We start from the raw sequence: 21,209 nt of genomic DNA, 5'->3' as shown, positions 1-21,209 counted from the left end.
ATCATAACCTAATTTGATGTATAATAGGCTTTTCCTTAATCCCTCCTTATTATCCAACATATTCGCTTATCCAAGGTTCTGCCGGCCCGGTTCTGCTATGTAGTAATTACTGTATTTACGAATTTAGCACCAAAATATTACGATGTATTGAAAACATTGACTACAAAAAATGCGTTGGATAATCCAGAATGTTGGATAAGCGAGTGTCGGATAAGTGAGACTCTATTGGCAAATGGCGGAATCTGGAGATAGATGTTGGGAGTGTCTCTAATTTATGCTTTTATGCACAACATTGAAAAGCAGAAATTAGAGACATTGGCACAGAATGGAAACAAACACAAGTTGCATTATGTTTACTATATATATATATATAAAGATTTGTACACTTTATTATATCCCATTGTACAACTTTACAAGGTACCGTTTCCAAGCTTGGTTGGATCAATGGTGGTTGGTTTGTATATATTTTATTTACCAATGCAATGGGTAGAAAGGAATGCTATAAAAAGGAGGCGGGGAGGCACTTCTCCGGGCAGATCTGGGGAATGCGTCTACACTGCAGAATTAATGCAGTTCAGACCCACTTTGACCGGCATGGCTCAAGGCTATGGGACGCTAGTTTTGCAAGGTCTTCTGCCTTCTCCGCATAAGAAGGGCCTCTCCAAAGCACGGCTCCAGGGTGCCACAGCATTGGGTTAAGATGATCTCAAACTGCATTAATTCCACAGTGCGGATGCGCTCTTGGATGCAACGAGGACCCAACAGTTTGTTTGGAAGGCGAGTCGGTTTCAGTTCTGCCCCGTTCTCAGAGGTCAGGGCTCGATCTCAACAAGCCGTAGCCATCCCCGGAGGTCCCGCTGATGGCACAGAACACGTGCAGAGTGTTGTCGATCCACGAGGCATGGAGGGTGTCCTCTTGGTACATCTGAAACAGAAAACGCCCCAGAAAAAAAAAAATCCCCATTAGCAAAGTCTCCTCCGTGTCTCGCATTTTCAACAACAAAAAGGGAAAGAAAGGGAGGTAACCTAACCTGGTTCTTCAGAGCTGTCCTTTGCAAAGGCAGCGTGGGAGAAAAGGAAGAGAAAGACACAAGCAGAGAGAATTAAGCAACCTCAGCACTTGCAAATACCTAATGCGTAGGTTTACAAATGCACACACACTGTGGAATGAATGCTGTTTGATACCACTTGAGCTGCCTCGGCTCATGGGAGTTGTAGTTTCCCAAGGTCCCTAGCAATCTCTTTCAAAGGGTGCATCCACACTGTGGAATGAATGCAAAATCTATTTATTTATTTACAAACATTGGAAGCCATTATAAAGAGCTTTGGATTGTGCATTAGATGAGCCAAAGTTGGGTTTTTTATGGCATTGAAATCTCCGTACCAATGTGCTCAGAGATCACACACACACACACACACATATACACACATACTTATACTCGAGTATAAGCCTAGTTTTTCAGCCCTTTTTTTAAGACTGAAAAAGCCCCCCTCGGCTTATACTCGGGTGAGGGTCCTGGTTGGCTTATATTTGGGTCAGCTTATACTTGAGAATATATGGTACATTTATTATTTTTCTCTATTATTGTTGCTACTATTACATTTATTATTTTTCTCTATTATTGTTGCTACTATTACATTTATTTTACTCCATTATTATTATTATTATTATTATTATTATTATTATTATTATTATTATTATTATTATGCCCCCAGGCATGAGACAAAATATTTCCAATGCTAATTAGGGTGATTAACTGAAATATTAATGCTGGCTTCCCAGTGACAAAGGATTCTTGCCACACCCTGGACTCTACACAGATATATATTCTTTCCTTACTTAGTTTCTCCATACCTCACAACCTCTGAGGATGCCTGCCATAGATGTGGGCGAAACGTCAGGAGAGAATACTTCTGGAACATGGCCACACAGCCCGAAAGACATACAACAACCCTATTATTATTATTATAATTATTATTATAATTATTATTATAATTATTATTATAATTATTATTATTATTACATTTATTATTTCACCCTGATCTTATTATTATTATTGCATTTATTATTTTACTCTATTTATTATTACTTGTATTATTTTCCTGTATTTATTATTACAGTAGAGTCTCACTTATCCAACACTCGCTTATCCAACGTTCTGGATTATGTTTTCAATACATCGTGATATTTTGGTGCTAAATTCGTAAATACAGTAATTACAACATAACATTACTGCCTATTGAACTACTTTTTCTGTCAAATTTGTTGTATAACATGTTCTTTTGGTGCTTAATTTGTAAAATCATAACCTAATTTGAGGTTTAATAGGCTTTTCTTTAATCCCTCCTTATTATCCAAGATATTCGCTTATCCAAGCTTCTGCCGGCCCATTTAGCTTGGATAAGTGAGACTCTACTGTAATTGTTGCTACTACAGTAGAGTCTCACTTATCAGACATAAACGGGCCGGCAGAACGTTGGATAAGTGAAGGATAATAAGGAGGGATTAAGGAAAAGCCTATAAAACATTAAATCACATTATGATTTTACAAATTAAGCACCAAAACATCATGTTTTACAACAAATTGACAGAAAAAGCAGTTCAATACATGGTAACATAATGTAGTAATTACTGTATTTATGAATTTAACACCAAAATGTCGCAATATATTGAAAACATTGACTACAAAAACATTGACTACTAACAGGCCAACTGCGTTGGATAATGCAGAATGTTGGATAAGTGGAGGTTGGATGAGCGAGACTCTACTGTATAACATTTATTATTTTTCTCTATTATTGTTGCTACTATTATATTTATTTTACTCCATTTATTATTATTATTATTATTATTATTATTATTATTATTATTACAATTATTATTTCACTCTGATCTTATTATTGTTATTGCATTTATTATTTTACTCTATTTATTATTACTTGTATTATTTTCCTGTATTATTTATTTATTTATTTATTTATTTATTATTACACGTATTATTTTACTCTATTATTATTAAAAGGATACATCACATTTACATTGAAGATGATGAGAATAATGATTTGATCAGAGTTGGACAGTCTTATCTTAAATTTGAGCTTTATGTAAATATTCAAAAACATTAAACTTACTGATGCCTCAATTAATGTAATTTTATTGGTATCTATTTTAATTTCTGAAATTTACCACCCTCGGCTTGCCCTGGAGTCAATGTTTTCCTAGTTTTTTTGTGGTAAAATTAGGTGCCTCGGCTTATATTCGGGTCGGCTTATACTCGAGTATATACGGTACATTTATATCCCGCCCTTCTCACCCCGAAGGGGACTCAGAGCGGCTTACAAATTAAATTTACATACAATATCATATTATTAGCATAGCACAATACTGGCAATAAATTACTATGTTGTACTATATCAGTATATTGTAATATTATTATTAATATTACATGTAATATATAATATATAATTAACATTATTATATTGTATTATTAGTATTATATTGTATTACAAAATAATATTAATATTATATGCATATACAATAGTATTATAATATTATATATTATTGTAAATTATATTATATATATCTATATAGGAACATATAATATAATATAATATAATATATATTATAATATTATATTATAATATAATATAATAAAACTAGCTGTGCCCGGCCACGCGTTGCTGTGGCAAAGTGGTGGTGGTATTGGTTAAAAATTGTTGCGTAATTTTTATTTGATGTTATTTGTATTTTTTAATTAATTTTATTGTAAGTTATCTTTTTATTTATTACATTTTATTATTTTCTTGTATTATTTTTAGTTATTTTCTGTTACTATAGTATTTTATTGTATTAATTTTTTAGTGTTTTTAATTATTTTTTAGTGTTTTATTATTATTATTATTATTATTATTATTATTATTATTTTCGTGTCAGGAGCAACAGGAGTTGCTTCTGGAGTGAGAGAATTGGCCGTCTGCAAGGACGTTGCCCAGGGGACGCCCGGATGTTTTGATGTTTTACCATCCTTGTGGGAGGCTTCTCTCATGTCCCCGCATGGAGCTGGAGCTGATAGAGGGAGCTCATCCGCACTCTCCCCGGGTGGGATTCGAACCTGGCAGCCTTCAGGTCAGCAACCCAACCTTCAAGTCACGAGGCTTTTATCCCCTAGGCCACCGGAGGCTCCAGCATTATATAATGTGTGTGTGCTTATCCATATTGCCAAATGAAATAAAATGATTTTTTATTGGGTTGCTAGGAGACCGTTGGAGGAGCTTAGCCTTCTAACTGGCAGCAATTGGATAAAAGCAATTATTCCTCTCTCTCTAATTAGGGCTTTATTTTTCTTTTCTTTTTGTTGTATCAACCTAGAGCCGTGGATGATGGGTTGTGTCGTCAAATTTCGAGGTTGGGGGGCCTGTAGTTTTGTTGTTTTGTCGGTCGCCGTGATGCCATCACTCTTTTATATATATAGATTGACCCCATCTAAACTCTCCTGGCTCAATGCTATAGAATTCTGGGATTTCTTGTTTCTCAAGGTCTTTAACAATCTCTGCCAAAGGGGTATCTACCCTGTGGAATTAATGTTGATTGACACCACTTGAACTACTCAGGCTGAATGATATAGGATTCTGGGACTTGTAGTTTCCCAAGGTCTTTGGCAATCTCTGCCAAAGGGTGCATCCACACTGTGGCATTAATGTTGATTGACTCCACTTGAACTGCCTTGGCTCAATGCTACGGGATCCTGAGAGTTGTAGTTTGCCAAGGCCCTGAGCAATCCCTGCCATGAATGCTGGTTGGCCCACTTGGCTCAATTCTAGGGAACCCTGGGAGTTGTAGTTTGAGGGGACAAAGAATTCTAAAGGCTTTGTAAAACTACAACTCCTACAATAGTTCCAGTATTTCACTCGCACAAATGTGTCCTTGGTCAAGATGACAAATGAATTAGTTATAATAGGAAAACTAGGAGAGGCTGCAGCACTTTGCTTTTACCTGAACTGATTGGGAAATAACAACAACAACAACAACAACAATAGAGTTGGAACTTGTCAAATCTGGAAAACTGGAGGATGTAGCATTTGAAACGATCCCATAGAATAAACCTTAGGTCTAATTTGTTCCTGCGAAAAGGAAATCCTAATCATGATAATCATCTTATTACAGTAGAGTCTCACTTATCCAAGCTAAACGGGCCGGCAGAAGTTTGGATAAGTGAATATCTTGGATAATAAGGAGGGATTAAGGAAAAGCCTATTAATCATCAAATCAGGTTATGATTTTACAAATTAAGCACCAAAACATCATGTTATACAACAAATTTGATGGAAAAAGTAGTTCAATATGCAGTAATGCTATGTAGTAATTACTGTATTTATTAATTTAGCACCAAAATATCACGATATATTGAAAACATTGACTACAAAAATGTGCTGGATAATCCAGAACGTTGGATAAGTGAGTGTTGGATAAGTGAGACTCTACTGTATAATCATAACCATTTCATTCTTAAAAGTTTCCAAATGCTTTATTTCAAGATTTGCTGCAAATGTCGGCCTCAAATTGTTGCAAAAGAGGATGCATTTGGCTGCAGTCCTTACCACTCAACGGCTTTCGGATTCTGGGATTTGTAGTTTCAAAAAGTCATGCCACTAAGCTTTGCAGAGAGGCGCATATAAAACCAAAGCATTTTGCCCTGTCCTGACTCCAGTCAATCAATGCAAAATTGAGCTTTGTTTTTAAAAGGTTAAAGCAAAACGCCTGCTAAGGAATAACATTGCCTTCGCCATGAACATCTATTATACATCAGTGCTCTGGTTCTTGCAAAAGCTCCCAACTATCCAAACAAGAGCAAAGTTTGACACGATCCAGAAGTCTTCTTTGGATCATTGTACGGTCTTCCCAAAGTGCAAACTCCAGAAGTTAGTTTTTCTAGATGAGAAGGATGTTTGTTCCTGGGTGATTAATGTCCTTTCCTAATTGGTTTGATCATAAAAACATGGGAAGAGTTGATTCAACAGCAAAAAAAATTGTTTTTGTGGTACTGACATCCTGCAGGATATTTTGCTCTAGTTTTTCTATGAATCTTATAGAATCTCAACCAATTCAACCTAGTTTGTGACAGCTACAAAAACAAAGATTCTGGAGTAAAACAACTACAGTAGAGTCTCACTTATCCAACATAAACGGGCCGGCAGAACGTTGGATAAGTGAAAATGTTGGATAATAAGGAGAGATTAAGGAAAAGCCTATTAAATGTCAAATTACATTATGATTTTACAAATTAAGCACCAAAACATCATGTTTTACAACAAATCGACAGAAAAAGCAGTTCAATACACAATAACGTTATGTAGTAATAGCTGTATTTACAAATTTAGCACCAAAACTTCACAATGTATTGAAAAATTGACTACAAAACAGACTACTAAAAGGCAAACTGTGTTGGATAATACAGAACGTTGGATAAGTGAAGGTTGGATAAGTGAGACTCTACTGTACTTTCAAAGTAAGGACTGCACAATTAAACAGGAAATAACACTTTCAACCCAGGAACAGAACAGTTTCCAAATTTTGTTACATAGTTAATTGTGTGTATATCTCTACTCCTCTATATACAGTAGAGTCTCACTTATCCAACATAAACGGGCCGGCAGAATGTTGGATAAGCAAATATGTTGGATAATAAGGAAGGATTAAGGACAAGTCTAAACCAGGACAGTAAATAAAGAGCAACACTCAGAAAGCAGGGAAATTGGAAATTCCAGAAAGGAAACAATCAGGGCCAGCTAACACTTCCCAACAAAGGATTCTCCCAAGCCGGAAGAATCCTTGCTCCCACTATTACAACAGTCTTACTTACTCTGGAAAAATAATACAAAACAATATCATGTATAACATGATATCATGGATAAGCGAATATGTTGGATAATAAGGAGAGATTAAGGAAAAGCCTATTAAACATCAAATTAGGTCATGATTTTACAAATTAAACACCAAAACATCATGTTTTACAACAAATTGACAGAAAAAGTAATTTAATACGTAGTAATGCTATATAGTAATTACTGTATTTACAAATTTAGCACCAAAATATCACGATGTATTGAAAACATTGACTACAAAAATGCGTTGGATAATCCAGAACGTTGGATAAGCGAGTGTTGGATAAGTGAGACTCTATCAGAAATGAGTATGTTTGGGGAACATAGTAATGGGCTCCTGGGCTTTGAGTTTTACAAACAAACAAACAAAATATGCAAACTTTGGAAAATTTTGGACTATAACTCCAGTCTCTCCAAAACAGAGTAATGGGCTCTTGAGTCTTTGAGATTAGAAATAGAGAGTATGGCAAGGCAAACACGTTTCGTGGTGAAGGGCTTGACTTCTGCAAAGAAATCCCCCTTCTTTTGGTTTTTCTCCCCTTTTTCTTTCCAGGGAGAGAGCCACCAACAGTTCCAAGAAAGCCCTGCCCCAAAGTTCTCCTTTTTTTTGCAAGTGCAAGTCAAGGCAAGGCAACCATGTAGCAAAACTCAAGCTTTTGCAGAAAAAAGGTTAGAACCAAAGATCAATGGGCAGCCTTTGTTATATGGGACGCTTTCGAGTAAAATGATTTACGGTCACCCTTTTGCAGAGCTGTTTGAAGGCTTTGAGGCTGAGACAGTGTGGCTCCAAGACATTCGGTACCACTGTGAGCATTATACAGTAGAGTCTCACTTATCCAACATAAACGGGCCGGCAGAACATTGGATAAGCGAATATGTTGGATAATAAGGAGAGATTAAGGAGAAGCCTATTAAACATCAAATTAAGTTATGATTTTACAAATTAAGCACCAAAACATAATGTTATACAACAAATCTGGCAGAAAAAGTAGTTCAATACACAGTAATGCTATGTAGTAATTACTGTATTTATGAATTTAGCACCAAAATATCATGATATATTGAAAACATTGACTACAAAAATGCGTTGGATAATCCAGAATGTTGGATAAGTGAGACTCTACTGTATTTGATTTCTTCCAATTCTAGGATCTGTGTCTGTCTGTCTGTCTGTCTATCTGTCTATCAAGAGGGTTGGACTGGATGCTCCTTTGACCTCTTCCAACTCTAGGATTCTATAATTCGATCCTCTGTTTGTCTGTTTATTTAAGGGGGAATGGACTGAATGGCCCTTGGGCTTTCTCCCAACTCTCCGATCTATCTGTCTGTCTATCCATCTTTCTTTCTTTCGAAAGGGGTTGAACTCAATGGCCTTTGGGGTCTCTTCCACCTCTGTCTGTCTGGCTGGCTATCTAAGGGGGATGGGCTGGATGACCCTTAGGGTCTCGTTCAACTAGAAGGATCTACCTGTTGGATAAGTGAGACTCTACTTTTATATGGTCTGCATGGGATGCCAACAGACCCCATATTTTGGGTAGTGGGCCCTGAGCAAAGACTGAAGTAGATAATAGAGATGTGCGTGGAAATCTTTTTCTGTAGTTTCCTTTGTGCTATCGTTTCGTTTCGACCGTTCATCTACACAAAACAAATGACGACGTTTTGAAAAGCCTATTACACATCCAATTAGGTTATGATTTTACAAATTAAGCACCAAAACATCATGTTATACAACAAATTTGACATAAAAAGTAGTTCAATACGCAGTAGTGCTATGTAGTAATTACTGTATTTATGAATTTAGCACCAAAATATCATAATGTATTGAAAACATTGACTACAAAAATGCGTTGGATAATCCAGAACGTTGGATAAGCGAATCTTGGATAAGCAAGACTCTACTGTATTTATGAATTTTGCACCAAAATATAATGATATATTGAAAACATTGACTACAAAAATGCGTTGGATAATCCAGAACGTTGGATAAGCGAATCTTGGATAAGCAAGACTCTACTGTATTTATGAATTTTGCACCAAAATATAATGATATATTGAAAACATTGACTACAAAAATGCGTTGGATAATCCAGAACGTTGGATAAGCGAATCTTGAATAAGCAAGACTCTACTGTATTTATGAATTTTGCACCAAAATATAATGATATATTGAAAACATTGACTACAAAAATGCGTTGGATAGTCCAGAACGTTGGATAAGCGAGTGTTGGATAAGTGAGACTGTACTGTATATACAATATATTATATTATTAAAACTTATATAAAAATACTAGCTGTACCCGGCCTCGCGTTGCTGTGGCGAAATATGGTGGTATGGGAAATAAAGTATTGAAAAATTGGTGGTAGTTAAGGTAAAGGGTCCCCTGGGCTGAGTGAGTTGCTAGGAGACCAAGTGAGCGGAGCTTAGCCTTCTAACTGGCAGCAATTGGATAAAAACAATGATTCATCTCCCTCTAATTAGGACTTTATTTTTCTTTTCTTTTTGTTGTATCAACCTAGAGGCATGGATGAGGGGTTGTGATGTCAATTTTCGAGGTTGTGGGGTGTTTACTTTTGTTGTTTTGTCCGCTGCCGTGATGCCATCACTCTTTTATATATAGAGATTATATTATAAAACTGAGTGCGGGGGCCAGGTAAATGATTTGAGAGGGCCAGGTGAATGATCCAGCCCACAGGCCTTAGTTTGGGGACCCCTGGGTTAAGTGGTCAAATGAATGGGATGTGTAGTTTGGTCCCTCCCTGGAAGGCCTTCTATTTAGCCAAAGTAACGCTGGAGTATTATCTGTGTTGCCTGGAGAGCTCTCTTTGAAAAACAGGCAGGGTCAAGGGCCTCTGAGCCTTTTTCCAGGGAATGTTTGGAGAGACATAGCGTCTGTTTACCTGTTCGTGGATGATATCCGAAAGCTCCTTGGCCATGTCCCTGAAGTTGGACTTGAGCTCTTCATGGTACTCGGCCTGGTCCTCTTTGATCAGCCGTTCGTTCAGCCCCAGGGCCACCCCACAGACCTGGATGAACCTCCTGGCAAATGGGCAGAATAATAATAATAATAATAATTTTATTCTTATATCCCGCCCCATCTCCCCGGAGGGACTCGGGGCGGCTTACATGGGGCCATGCCCAGACACGACAGCACAAATCAGATAAAACATTAAACCGAGCAGTAAAACTTCAACATGATTAAAAACAGTCATAAAAGTCAATATACACAATAATATTAAAATCCCGATTTGGGTCAAAAGATCCAGGCCAAGGTGCAAAGCAATATCAAGTTATCAGGGAGGGATAATTATACAGCAAGTGTAATACTTAAAGTGCTGAATGAATCCTAAAAACAATCCAGAGGGTCTACTGCTTAATAGGTAAAGAAGGGAGTTATAGCGCCTTGGCCCTGTAATACTTTGGATCCAGCCACCCATTTTTATATTCATTTCATGTCAAAAGCATTGTACAACAAATACATTTCAAATAATGGATATAATAATAATAATAAAAAAGAAATCTCAAGCAACTAAATAGTTTGGGACCAAAAGCGGGCAACAGCAACCGCATTGTCTGTAGCTTTAAACAACTCCTCCTCCGTACATGAGGCAGGGCATTGTGGGCCACCCATTCACTCCACACTATTAGATTTAATCCAGTTCAAGACACGATACACTTCAACTGCAACGGAGTCCTGGGAGTTGCCGTTTGCACTCTTCGCCAGGGAAGGCTAACGGCCTAGTGAAACTACAACTCTCACAATCCCATATTATTCAGGTAAAGGTTTCCCCTGATGTTAAGTCCAGTCGTGACCGGTTGGTGGTCATCTCCATTTCTAAGCCAAAGAGCCGGCGTTGTCCGTAGACACCTCCAAGGTCATGTGGCCGGCATGACTACATGGAGCGCCATTACCTTCCCGCCGGAGTGGTACCTATTGATCTACTCGCATTTGCATGTTTTCAAGGAGCACCGTTACCTTCCCGCCGGAGAGGTACCTATTCATCTACTCGCATTTGCATGTTTTTAAGGAGCACCGTTACCTTCCCGCCGGAGTGGTACCTATTGATCTACTCGCATTTGCATGTTTTCAAGGAGCACCGTTACCTTCCCGCTTGGAGAGGAACCTATTGATCTACTCGCATTTGCATGTTTTCAAGGAGCACCGTTACCTTCCCGCCGGAGCGGTACCTATTGATCTACTCGCATTTGCATGTTTTCAAGGAGCGCCGTTACCTTCCCGCCGGAGCGGTACCTATTGATCTACTCGCATTTGCATGTTTTCAAGGAGCGCCGTTACCTTCCCGCCGGAGTGGTACCTATTGATCTACTCGCATTTGCATGTTTTCAAGGAGCACCGTTACCTTCCCGCCGGAGTGGTACCTATTGATCTACTCGCATTTGCGTGTTTTCAAGGAGCACCGTTACCTTCCCGCCGGAGCGGTACCTATTGATCTACTCGCATTTGCGTGTTTTCAAGGAGCACCGTTACCTTCCCGCCGGAGCGGTACCTATTGATCTACTCACATTTGCATGTTTTCAAACTGCTAGGTTGGCAGGAGCTGGGGCTAACCGCAGGCGCTCATTCCGCTCCCGGGATTTGAACCTGGGACCTTTCGGTCTGCAAGTTCAGCAGCTCAGCGCTTTAACACACTGTGCCACCATGGCAGTTAAAGAGGTATCAAACTGCATTAATTTCACAGTGTAGATGCAATATTCGGGATGCAAATCATCAACTATTTCATCCATGTATAGAAGACCTGGGGCCCCACGTGGCGTAGTGGATTAAAGCCTTGTGACTTGAAGGTTGGGTTGCTGATCTGAAAGCTGCCAGGTTTGAATCCCACCCGGGAAGAGCGTGGATGAGCTCCCTCTATCAGCTCCAGCTCCATGCGGGGACATGAGAGAAGCCTCCCGCAAGGATGATAAAAACCTCAAACATCCGGGTGTCCCCTGGGCAACGTCCTTGCAGATGGCCAATTCTCTCACTCCAGAAGCGACTTTCCTTTAAAAACTTGTTCTCACTCTTTCACTGTGTATTCTTGAAAAACCACAATAAAAATTATATATGACCTCAATGGCCACCACTGGAGAAGACCAGAGAGAACAAAATCCCATGAAGAAGGAATAAGAAGGAATACTAAACTTACCGGAACATCTCTTTCAACTCGGTCACCTTCTTGGTGGGATATTTGCAGGAATGCTTGTCATCGAGGAAGGCCCGGGCGTACGCCAAGGGGCCAGCATTGACCTAAAGAATGGAAGAGACAACAATATTTATCCAGCCAAGGAAGAGAGAGCAAAAGAGTGGCCAAAGAGTGACTACTGATTTTTGGGCTCTCCGAGACCATTCTCTCCTGATTTGTTGTGAACAGTTGTGAGTTTTCCAGGCTAACCAAGGTGGCCAATTGCAACATTCACAGACAAGAGTTCTTTCTCCCACACTGGTCATTATTCCACAGATATATAAACCTCACTTGCCTACTTTCCAACAGACTCCACAACCTCCGAGGTTGCCTGCCAAAGATGTAGGCGAAACGTCAGGAGAGAATGCTTCTGGAACATGGCCATACAGCCCCGAAAACTCACAGCAATCCAGTGATTCTGGCCATGAAAACTCTCGACAACAGAATTCCAATGAATTTTCTGTTGTCTTTCAGCTTCTCTCTCCCCTTCCCTCCTTTCCCTTCTCCGGCTTCCTTCCATTGCTTCAATGAAGTTCCAAGTCCAAAACACTCATTATTTATTTATGTATTTATTTATTTATTTGCAACAGTTATATCCCGTCCTTTTCACCCCGAAGGGGACTCACGATGGTTTACAAGTATATATACATACAATCTATATATATAAATGACTGATGGTATCACGGCGACCAACAAAACAACAAAACTACAGGCCCCCCAACCTCGAAATTTGACAACACAACCCATCATCTATGCCTCTAGGTTGATACAACAAAAAGAAAAAAAAATAAAGTCCTAATTAGAGGGAGAGGAATAATTGTTTTTATCCAATTGCTGCCAGTTACAGGGCTAATCTCTGCCCACTTGGTCTCCTAGCAACCAACCCAGCCGAGGAGACAGGCAGATTTAGGCCTCTCTTAGGCCTCTTCCACAGATTATCTAATTTGTTTTTATCCAATTGCTGCCGCTCCATGCAGTCATCCCACATGACCTTGGAGGAGTCTATGGACAACGCCGGCTCTTCGGCTTAGAAATGGAGATGAGCACCAACCCCCCGACTCAGACACGACTGCACTTAATGTCAGGGAAAACCTTTACCCTTTACCTTAACTACCACCTATTCCTCAATACTTTATTTCCCATACCACCAGACTTTGCCACAGCAACGCGTGGCCGGGCACAGCTAGTATATTATATTATACGACTATATTGCAATATTATTAGTAATATTGCATGTAATATAAATATACAATTATAACAGTGAATTATAATTATTATTACATTGTATTACATCGTAATATTATTATTAATATTACATGCATATACAATATATTATAATACTAGTATAATATAATATTATTATATATTATTATATCATTATTATATATTATTATATCAGGAGATGGAATTTTGCCCTTCCCAGTCGAGTCAAGCAAAAGCAAACTGCTGCATCCTTCCCTAGCTTTTGTGTTCTTCCTCGTTCCTAAGTGTCACCATCTTGACTGCAATCTGATTTTGTTTGTTCGCAAGTGTCCTGTTTTTCATTTGTAGAATGTCAGGGGTAATAATAATAATAATAATAATAATAATAATAATAATACAATAGTATAATTGCAACTGCAAAAGGCCACCCTACTGGGATTGATTGAAGTTAAAAATCAGAAACTCCTCAAAGCACAGCAGACAAAAAACCAGTACAAGAAAACCGCACTACAAACTAGAGCTGACAGCTGGCACAACAAAAAAACCCCCAACAATTAAATAACAACAACAATATAGACTATAATAGACTATAATAATAATAGAAGAGTCAAAACATATTTGCCCTAAAATATACAACAACAAAACAATATATACTATATAATAGTATTAGAAGAGTCAAAACATATAAAATATACTTGAAGTCATCGTAGATTTTGAGGACTACCTCAAGCTCTTTTAGGTCAAGGAGAGGACATTTAAAAAGCAAAACATAGCAAGAAGTGGACTAGACGCAACTATTCGGCCATTTCCTGTTGGTAACAAAAATAATAGCCTATTTGGGGTCAAACGAAGCAAAAAGTGTGATGAAAACCTTTGTGTGTCTCTCGGAGAGCATTTGGAAAAAGGTCAAAAATTGTGTTCCTTGAATGCTAGGATGGGGAGGATTTTTGCAGTTCAAGACTAATAGGGTTTTTTTTTTCCGATGAATTTAAATGGCTTTAGCTATCTATTTTTAATAGTTCTATATTGAATTCTATTTCTGTATTTATATGGTTTTAGGTTTTTGAATTGTCTTGTTTTTCATTTTGCTAGGTCTATTAAATATAATAATAATAATAATAATAATAATAATAATAATAATAATAATAAGTCGAATCACTGGGTTGCTATGAGTTTTCGGGGCTGTATGGCCATGTTCCAGAAGCATTCTCTCCTGACATTTCACCCATATCAATGAAAGGCATCCTCAGAGGTTGTGAAGTCTGTTGGAAACTAGGCAAGTGGATTTCTTGCAGCAGGGAAGAAAATAGCAAAAATTCCTTCGAGACGTCAATGAGTGAGGAATGAAGTAGAGAGATATCAGCGGAGAGGTGGATCCATTCCAGATTTTAGTCTGAACTATTTTGCACCTTTCTCATTGCAGGGGAAAAAATGTCAAAAATGTCTCATTGCATTGTTTATAACTCTAGCAGATAGAAAGAACTGAAACGTCCACCTGCTTGGTTAATGATTTTCCAGAAAGCAAATTTGCCTTCGCTCAAGTGCTTTATTTATTCCCAATATAGGAAAACAAAAACCTTTTGATCCAGGCAGGCTTTTAAGACAGAATGTTTTTGAGCACAAGTAAATGAGGTTCCAATTGCTTTTGCTCATTTAGTGTGATTTCAAACCACTTTTTTTTCCAAATAATTGTATGACTAATTCTATTTTGGTATTTTGGAAGCCTGCCATAGATGTGGGCGAAACGTCAGGAGAAAATGCTTCTGGAACATGGCCATACAGTCCGGAAAACTCACAGCAACCCAGTGATTCCGGACATGAAAGCCTTCAACAACACAACAACAACAACAGGAACAATTAAAGTCCACTCCCATGTTTTGAATCTCTTATAAAAGAAGAATGGGACCCTGAAGAAGGAGACAGAAGGCCTGATCCTTGCAGCCCAGGAGCAAGACATCAGGACAAAGGCAATCAAGGCCAAGATAGAAAAATCAGCTGATGACCCAAAATGCAGACTGTGCAAGGAAACTGACAAAACCATTGATCATATCCTCAGCTGCTGTAAGAAAATCGCACAGACAGACTACAAACAGAGGCACAACTATGTGGCCCAAATGATTCATTGGAACTTATGCCTCAAGTACCACCTCCCAGCAGCAAAGAACTGGTGGGATCACAAACCTGCAAAAGTATTGGAAAATGAGCACGCAAAGATACTGTGGGACTTCCGAATCCAGACTGACAAAGTTCTGGAACACAACACATCAGACATCATAGTTGTGTAAAAGAAAAAGGTTTGGATCATTGATGTCGCCATCCCAGGTGACAGTCGCATTGACGAAAAACAACAGGAAAAACTCAGCCGCTCTCAGGACCTCAAGATTGAACTTCAAAGACTCTGGCAGAAACCAGTGCAGGTGGTCCCGGTGGTGATGGGCACACTGAGTGCCGTGCCAAAAGATCTCAGCCGGCATTTGGAAACAATAGACATGGACAAAATTACGATCTGCCACCTGCAAAAGGCCACCCTGCTGGGATCTGAGCGCATCATCTGAAAATACATCACACAGTCCTAGACACTTGGGAAGTGTTCGACTTGTGATTTTGTGATACGAAATCCAGCATATCTATCTTGTTTGCTATGTCATAATAAAATAATAATAATAATAATAATAATAATAATAATAATAATAATAATAATAAAAAATGTGATTTGTGATGCTCACCTGCACAGAAACAGAGCCCTGAAGTTTCAGCTGGAGTTGGATCATGTCCACGTCGGGCGACGAACACAGTTGCTGCAACTCCTCTGTTTTGGCTTTGATTTCATCAGTTGCCACATCGATAGGCTTCAGGTTGACCTGTTGCTCGTAACTGACGGGAATCCTCTTTTTGACATACGGGAACGAGCTGGCGGCTGGCGAGAGGAGAACAGGTTGACCGAACATCTCAATGAGCTTCCTGCACAATCGCCTGGTTGATTCATTTGTGAGTTTATTCCTATTACTATTGTATAGGGCAATGATGGGCAACCTTTTGCGCTTGGTATGTCAAAATTCACCAAAAAAACCTAGCATGACTTGGGTGGTGTGTCACTTCGAGAGAAAAAAAGACCATAATTTCACAATATATATAATTTAAATAACAAAAATATATAATTGTAATATATAACTGTATTTAATAAATCAAAAAATATTTGCTACCATTATTTCCATGTACAACAATCTATGGCAGGGGTCCTCAAACTTTTTCAGCAGAGGGCCGGTCCACAATCTTTCAGACTGTGGAGGGGCCGAATTATCATTTGAAAAAAAAACCCGAACAAATTCCTGTGCACACTGCACATGTCTTATTTGTAGTGCAAAACAACAACAATAACAATGAAAGGGCAATACAATATTTAAAAATGAAAACAACTATAACCAACATAAAACTATCAGGATTTCAATGGGAAGTGTGGGCCTGCTTCTGGCCAATGAGATAGTCAAGTTAATTAGGATTGTTGTTGTTGTTGTGTGCCTTTAAGTCATTTCAGACTTTGAGCGAGCCTAAGTCTAAATTTATTTATTTATTCCTTTACTACATTTATTTATTACATTTATATCCTGCCCTTCTCACCCCGAAGGGGACTCAGAGCAGCTGTATGTACATACAATATATTATATCATTAGCATAGCACAATATTAGCATTATATATTATTATATTGAACTATACCACTATACTGTAATATTATATGTAATATATAACATATAATTAATATTATTATATGGTATTATTATTAGTATTGTATAACATAATATTATTATCAATATTATATGTTTATACAATTTATTATATTATTAAAAATGATATAAAATATAATATTATAAAACTGAGGGCAGGGGCCAGGTAAATGACTTCGGAGGGCCGCATCCGGCCCCCGGGCCTTAGTTTGGGGACCCCTGATCTATGGTATCTCTTAACAGTTTTCATGCTGATTTGTCTCCATTGTAGTTTCAATGTAGTCATGAATAATGAATAATATAATAATAATATAATAGTAATAATATAATAATATACTACAATAATAATAGAATAATAGAATGATTTTATATGTGTGTGTGTGTGTGTAATGTGCATAATTCCCATGGAGTAAATAACAAAACCACTGGACCAAATCACACCAAATTTGGCCACAAAAGACATTAGTCATCCAATCAAACTGCATGTGGCAGCGTGTCAGCAAAAATGGCTAGGCGTGTCAGTGCTGACACGCGTGTCATAGGTTGGCCATCACTGTTATAGGGTGTGGCCGTGGATTTATGCCGTATGGTTTCTAGTAAGAAACACAACAGCAGCCAGCAGCAGAAATGAAAAACAGCATGGAAATGTTGAAAAGCAGTCATAAAAGCTAGGCGTTTGGACGACGTAGCAGATCCAACAGATGAAATTTTTGTAGCATTCATCATTTTGTGAGTGAGCTCTACTTTATGGGAATATTGCAGCACCGATCACAAGGAAACTCATCAAAGCAATGACCCAAAATCATCCTCCTTAGTCGTTGACCTCCCATCATTGGCCTTTGTCTTTCTCAAAAAAATAAAATCCCAAGTACAAAACACCTTGTGCAAAATATCCCAAGCCAAATGATTAAAACTGGGCCTTTCCATTGGTTTTCAAGACATTTAGATTTTTTTTTTGTTGAGTTCCAGGGTCAGAGAAGCAGATGGCGAAAACAGAAGAATAGCCTGCCTCTGGGGAGTGTGCTTGCTCTGTGAATTTACACAAATGACCAGTCATTGCCAGAAGGAACAGAGTTTAATCTATGCTGCTGATTGTGCCATCACAGCTCAAGCAGAGAGCTTTGAAATGGTTGAACAGAAGCCCTCTGAACTTTAGATGCTCTTACTGCCTATTACAGGGAAAACCAGCTGATCCCTAATCCATCTAAAACACAGATGTTTGCTTTTCATGTTAAGAACAGACAAGCATCTCGAGCTCTGAGGATTGCCTGGGAAGGAATCCCACTGGAGAATCACAGCATACTCAAATACCTGGGAGTTACCCTGGACCGTACTCTGACTTACAATAATAATAATGATAATAATAATGATAATAATAATAACTTTATTTTTATACCCCGCCCCATCTCCCCGAAGGGACTCGGGGCGGCTTACATGGGGGCCTTGCCCGATACAAAAATATAATAACAACAACAAAACACTAAAACAAATACCCCAACAATAAAAACATCAGCATCAATAAAACAGTCATTAAAATCAACATACAGCATAAAATGTTAAAAACCGGAGACTAATACACAGATCTAGGCCAAAGTGCAGAATATTCCAAAATGGGGAGAAGTCATTTCACAGCTAAAATGGACAATAAAGTGCAATGTAATAATGGCAAAAGCATCAACGATGGAGCTATTGTAGAATGGGCAGATAAATCAAACCCACAACAATTAATCATCAAAGGCCTTTTGGAAGAAGCACTGCTTGAATATCAAGCAAAAAGTGGGCACTAGAAACAATATGGAGCCTCCTGTGGCTCAGTGTGTTAAAGCGCTGAGCTGTTGATGTTATGATTGAGCCTCGTGGCTCTGTTACTGACAGGCGTGGGCGTAAGACTCCTCGAGAGTCAGATACTCTCGAGGAGCGAGAGAGAAAAAGACTGCGAGACATATTTGCAGCACCATCTGACGAAGAGTCTTTCGAAGGGTTTACGGAAAGAATGGAGGAGGGGCTGGTTAGCTCAGAGGAGGATGAGATGGATTGGACTCGGGTAAGGGAGGAATTGGGGGCCACTGGCCATGATGGGACAGAAGATGAATGGGGACCTTCAGGATTAGACCCATGGCTTAGCTGGAGGGATGGGACGGGATCCACAGCTGGAGATGCTGTTGGGCGTAGTCAGAGGTGTTCCAGCTCTGACGAGGAAAGTGATGAGGAAACGCCCGGGTTAAGGAGGACAGCTGACAGTGATGAAGATTTGTAACTGGCATAAAATGGGGCTTGGGAGCAATTGCAAATTGCGTCGGGCAAGGTAATCTGGGCAAACGCTTGGGATTCGTGTGTGTGTGTGGGACGCTTCCCTGAAGACTTGTGTGCTTTCCTGTGCTGAGACCTTGACCTTCCGTCGTCTTCTTGACGGACGCCATCTCCTGCTTTGAGAACTCGGACTGAACTGACCACGGCTTGTCTTCCCCCCTTCTTGGACTTGGAAAAACTACAAACGTCTGCTTCTGGCTTTGATCTACGGAACGGAACTGGTCTACTCTACTGCTAAAATCCCTGGCTGCGTCTGCTCGTGTTGGAGATCCTGTCTGCTGTGTGTGTGTGTGGGAGCGACGCAAGTTACTCTAAACAGTGTTGGCAGCAGAGAGGAATCTGCTGCCAATTAGTTGCATTCCTTGTATCTTTTGTTTCTTGGCTTTCGTTTTGTTTATACCCAGGCTGAAGAAAGCAGTTTGTTTTTACCCGGATTAAACTCCGGTTTAATCCGGTTTATCTTTTGAACATTTACTTTTGTCCCTTTTTGCTCCTAAAGGCAAAAATTGCCTGGCCCTTGTGTTTTACGGGCATTTTTGAGTTCTGTAATCTAATAAACTCTGTTACTTTGAATCTTGTGGCGTTCTGTCCTTGACAGTTGAACTTGCAGACCGAAAGGTCCCAGGTTCAAATCCAGGGAGCGGAGTGAGCACCCGCTGTTAGCCCCAGCTTCTGCCAACCTAGCAGTTCAAAAACATGCAAATGTGAGTAGATCAATAGGTACTCCTCCGGCGGGAAGGTAACGGCGTTCCATGCAGTCATGCCATTGGCCACATGACCTTGGAGGTGTCTACGGACAACGCCGGCTCTTTGGCTTAGAAATGGAGATGAGCACCAACCCCCAGAGTCGGACACGACTGGACTTAACATCAGGGGAAACCTTTACCTTTACCTTAGAAACAATATCACACAAAAGCTGACTGGCACAACCTGGGGATCACAACCAGATACAGTGAAAACATCTGCCCTTGCGCTTTACTATTCTGCTGCTGAGTACGCATGCCCAGTGTGGAACACATCTCACCACGTTAAAACAGTGGATGTGGCTCTTAATGAGACATGTTGCATTATTACAATATGTCTATTACTGATACTGCTGGATAAAATATACTATTTAGCCGGCATTGCACCATCCATCAGGAAATAGCAGCCAGTAATGGGCCTGGGCTGTGGCACAGGCGGGAGAGCAAGCCAGCTGCAATTAACTGCAATGAATCACTCTGACCAGGAGGTCATGAGTTTGCGGCCGCTCGGAGCCTATGTTTGTTTGTCTTTGTTCTATGTTAAAAGGCATTGAATGTTTGCCTATATGTGTAATGTGATCCGCCCTGAGTCCCCTTCGGGGTGAGAAGGGCGGAATATAAATGCTGTAAATAAAAAAATAAATAAATAAATAATGAAAGGACCAAGGCAGTGACATCTCCAATCCATCCTCTGTTCGGATATCAGCCAGCATGCCAATGTCTTAAATCAAGAAACAGCTTTCTAAGATCTACAGAGATACTTGCAGGAACACCTCAGCAAGCAAGAGTCCAAAAGTGGCAGGCTGAAACCTGGAACCTCAATCCATGGCTGAGACCAGATGAGAGATTCCCTCCTGGGCACACAGAAGACTGAGCAACTTGGAAGGTGTAATGGGAGATTGCATGGTCCATGGTGGCACAATGTGCTCTGGCACCACAAGATGCAGAGCAAATCTTCAGAAATGGGGCTACAAAGTGGAGTCCACGGCATGCGAGTGTGGAGAAGAGCAAACCACAGGCCACTAACTGCAATGCAGCCTGAGCTCTGCCACATGCACAATGGAAGATCTTTTTAGAGAGACACCAGAGGCTCCAAGTGGCCAGCTTCTGATCAAAGCAAATCTAGTATAATGCCAACTTTTAAACGTTGCGGTTTTTTATACATTA

At 39.4% G+C, this 21,209-nt stretch overlaps 1 protein-coding gene across 5 annotated transcripts in view; it reads right to left on the bottom strand.

Moving 5' to 3' along the window:
- Positions 1-347: 347 nt before the first annotated feature.
- Positions 348-21,209, bottom strand: part of dock11 (dedicator of cytokinesis 11) — a 132,599-nt gene continuing 111,737 nt past the window's right edge. For 2 of the 5 annotated variants that reach the window (XM_062963910.1, XM_062963912.1), the window contains 5 exons: positions 15,993-16,183; positions 12,028-12,128; positions 9,781-9,919; positions 1,032-1,050; positions 348-925 (listed from right to left, as the gene is read on the bottom strand). In XM_062963910.1, the coding sequence (XP_062819980.1) occupies positions 813-925; positions 1,032-1,050; positions 9,781-9,919; positions 12,028-12,128; positions 15,993-16,183 (563 nt within the window). In that variant the 3' untranslated portion in view covers positions 348-812. The remainder of the gene's footprint in view (positions 926-1,031; positions 1,051-9,780; positions 9,920-12,027; positions 12,129-15,992; positions 16,184-21,209) is intronic. The other 3 variants (XM_062963911.1, XM_062963913.1, XM_062963914.1) reach the window with 2 other exon arrangements.

The sequence above is a fragment of the Anolis carolinensis genome, unplaced genomic scaffold, assembly GCF_035594765.1.
Source record: "Anolis carolinensis isolate JA03-04 unplaced genomic scaffold, rAnoCar3.1.pri scaffold_12, whole genome shotgun sequence".
In the NCBI taxonomy this organism is placed as follows: Eukaryota; Metazoa; Chordata; class Lepidosauria; order Squamata; family Dactyloidae; genus Anolis; species Anolis carolinensis.
The sequence above is the reverse complement of the archived record's forward strand: the minus strand, read 5'-3'. Positions and strand labels throughout refer to the sequence as shown.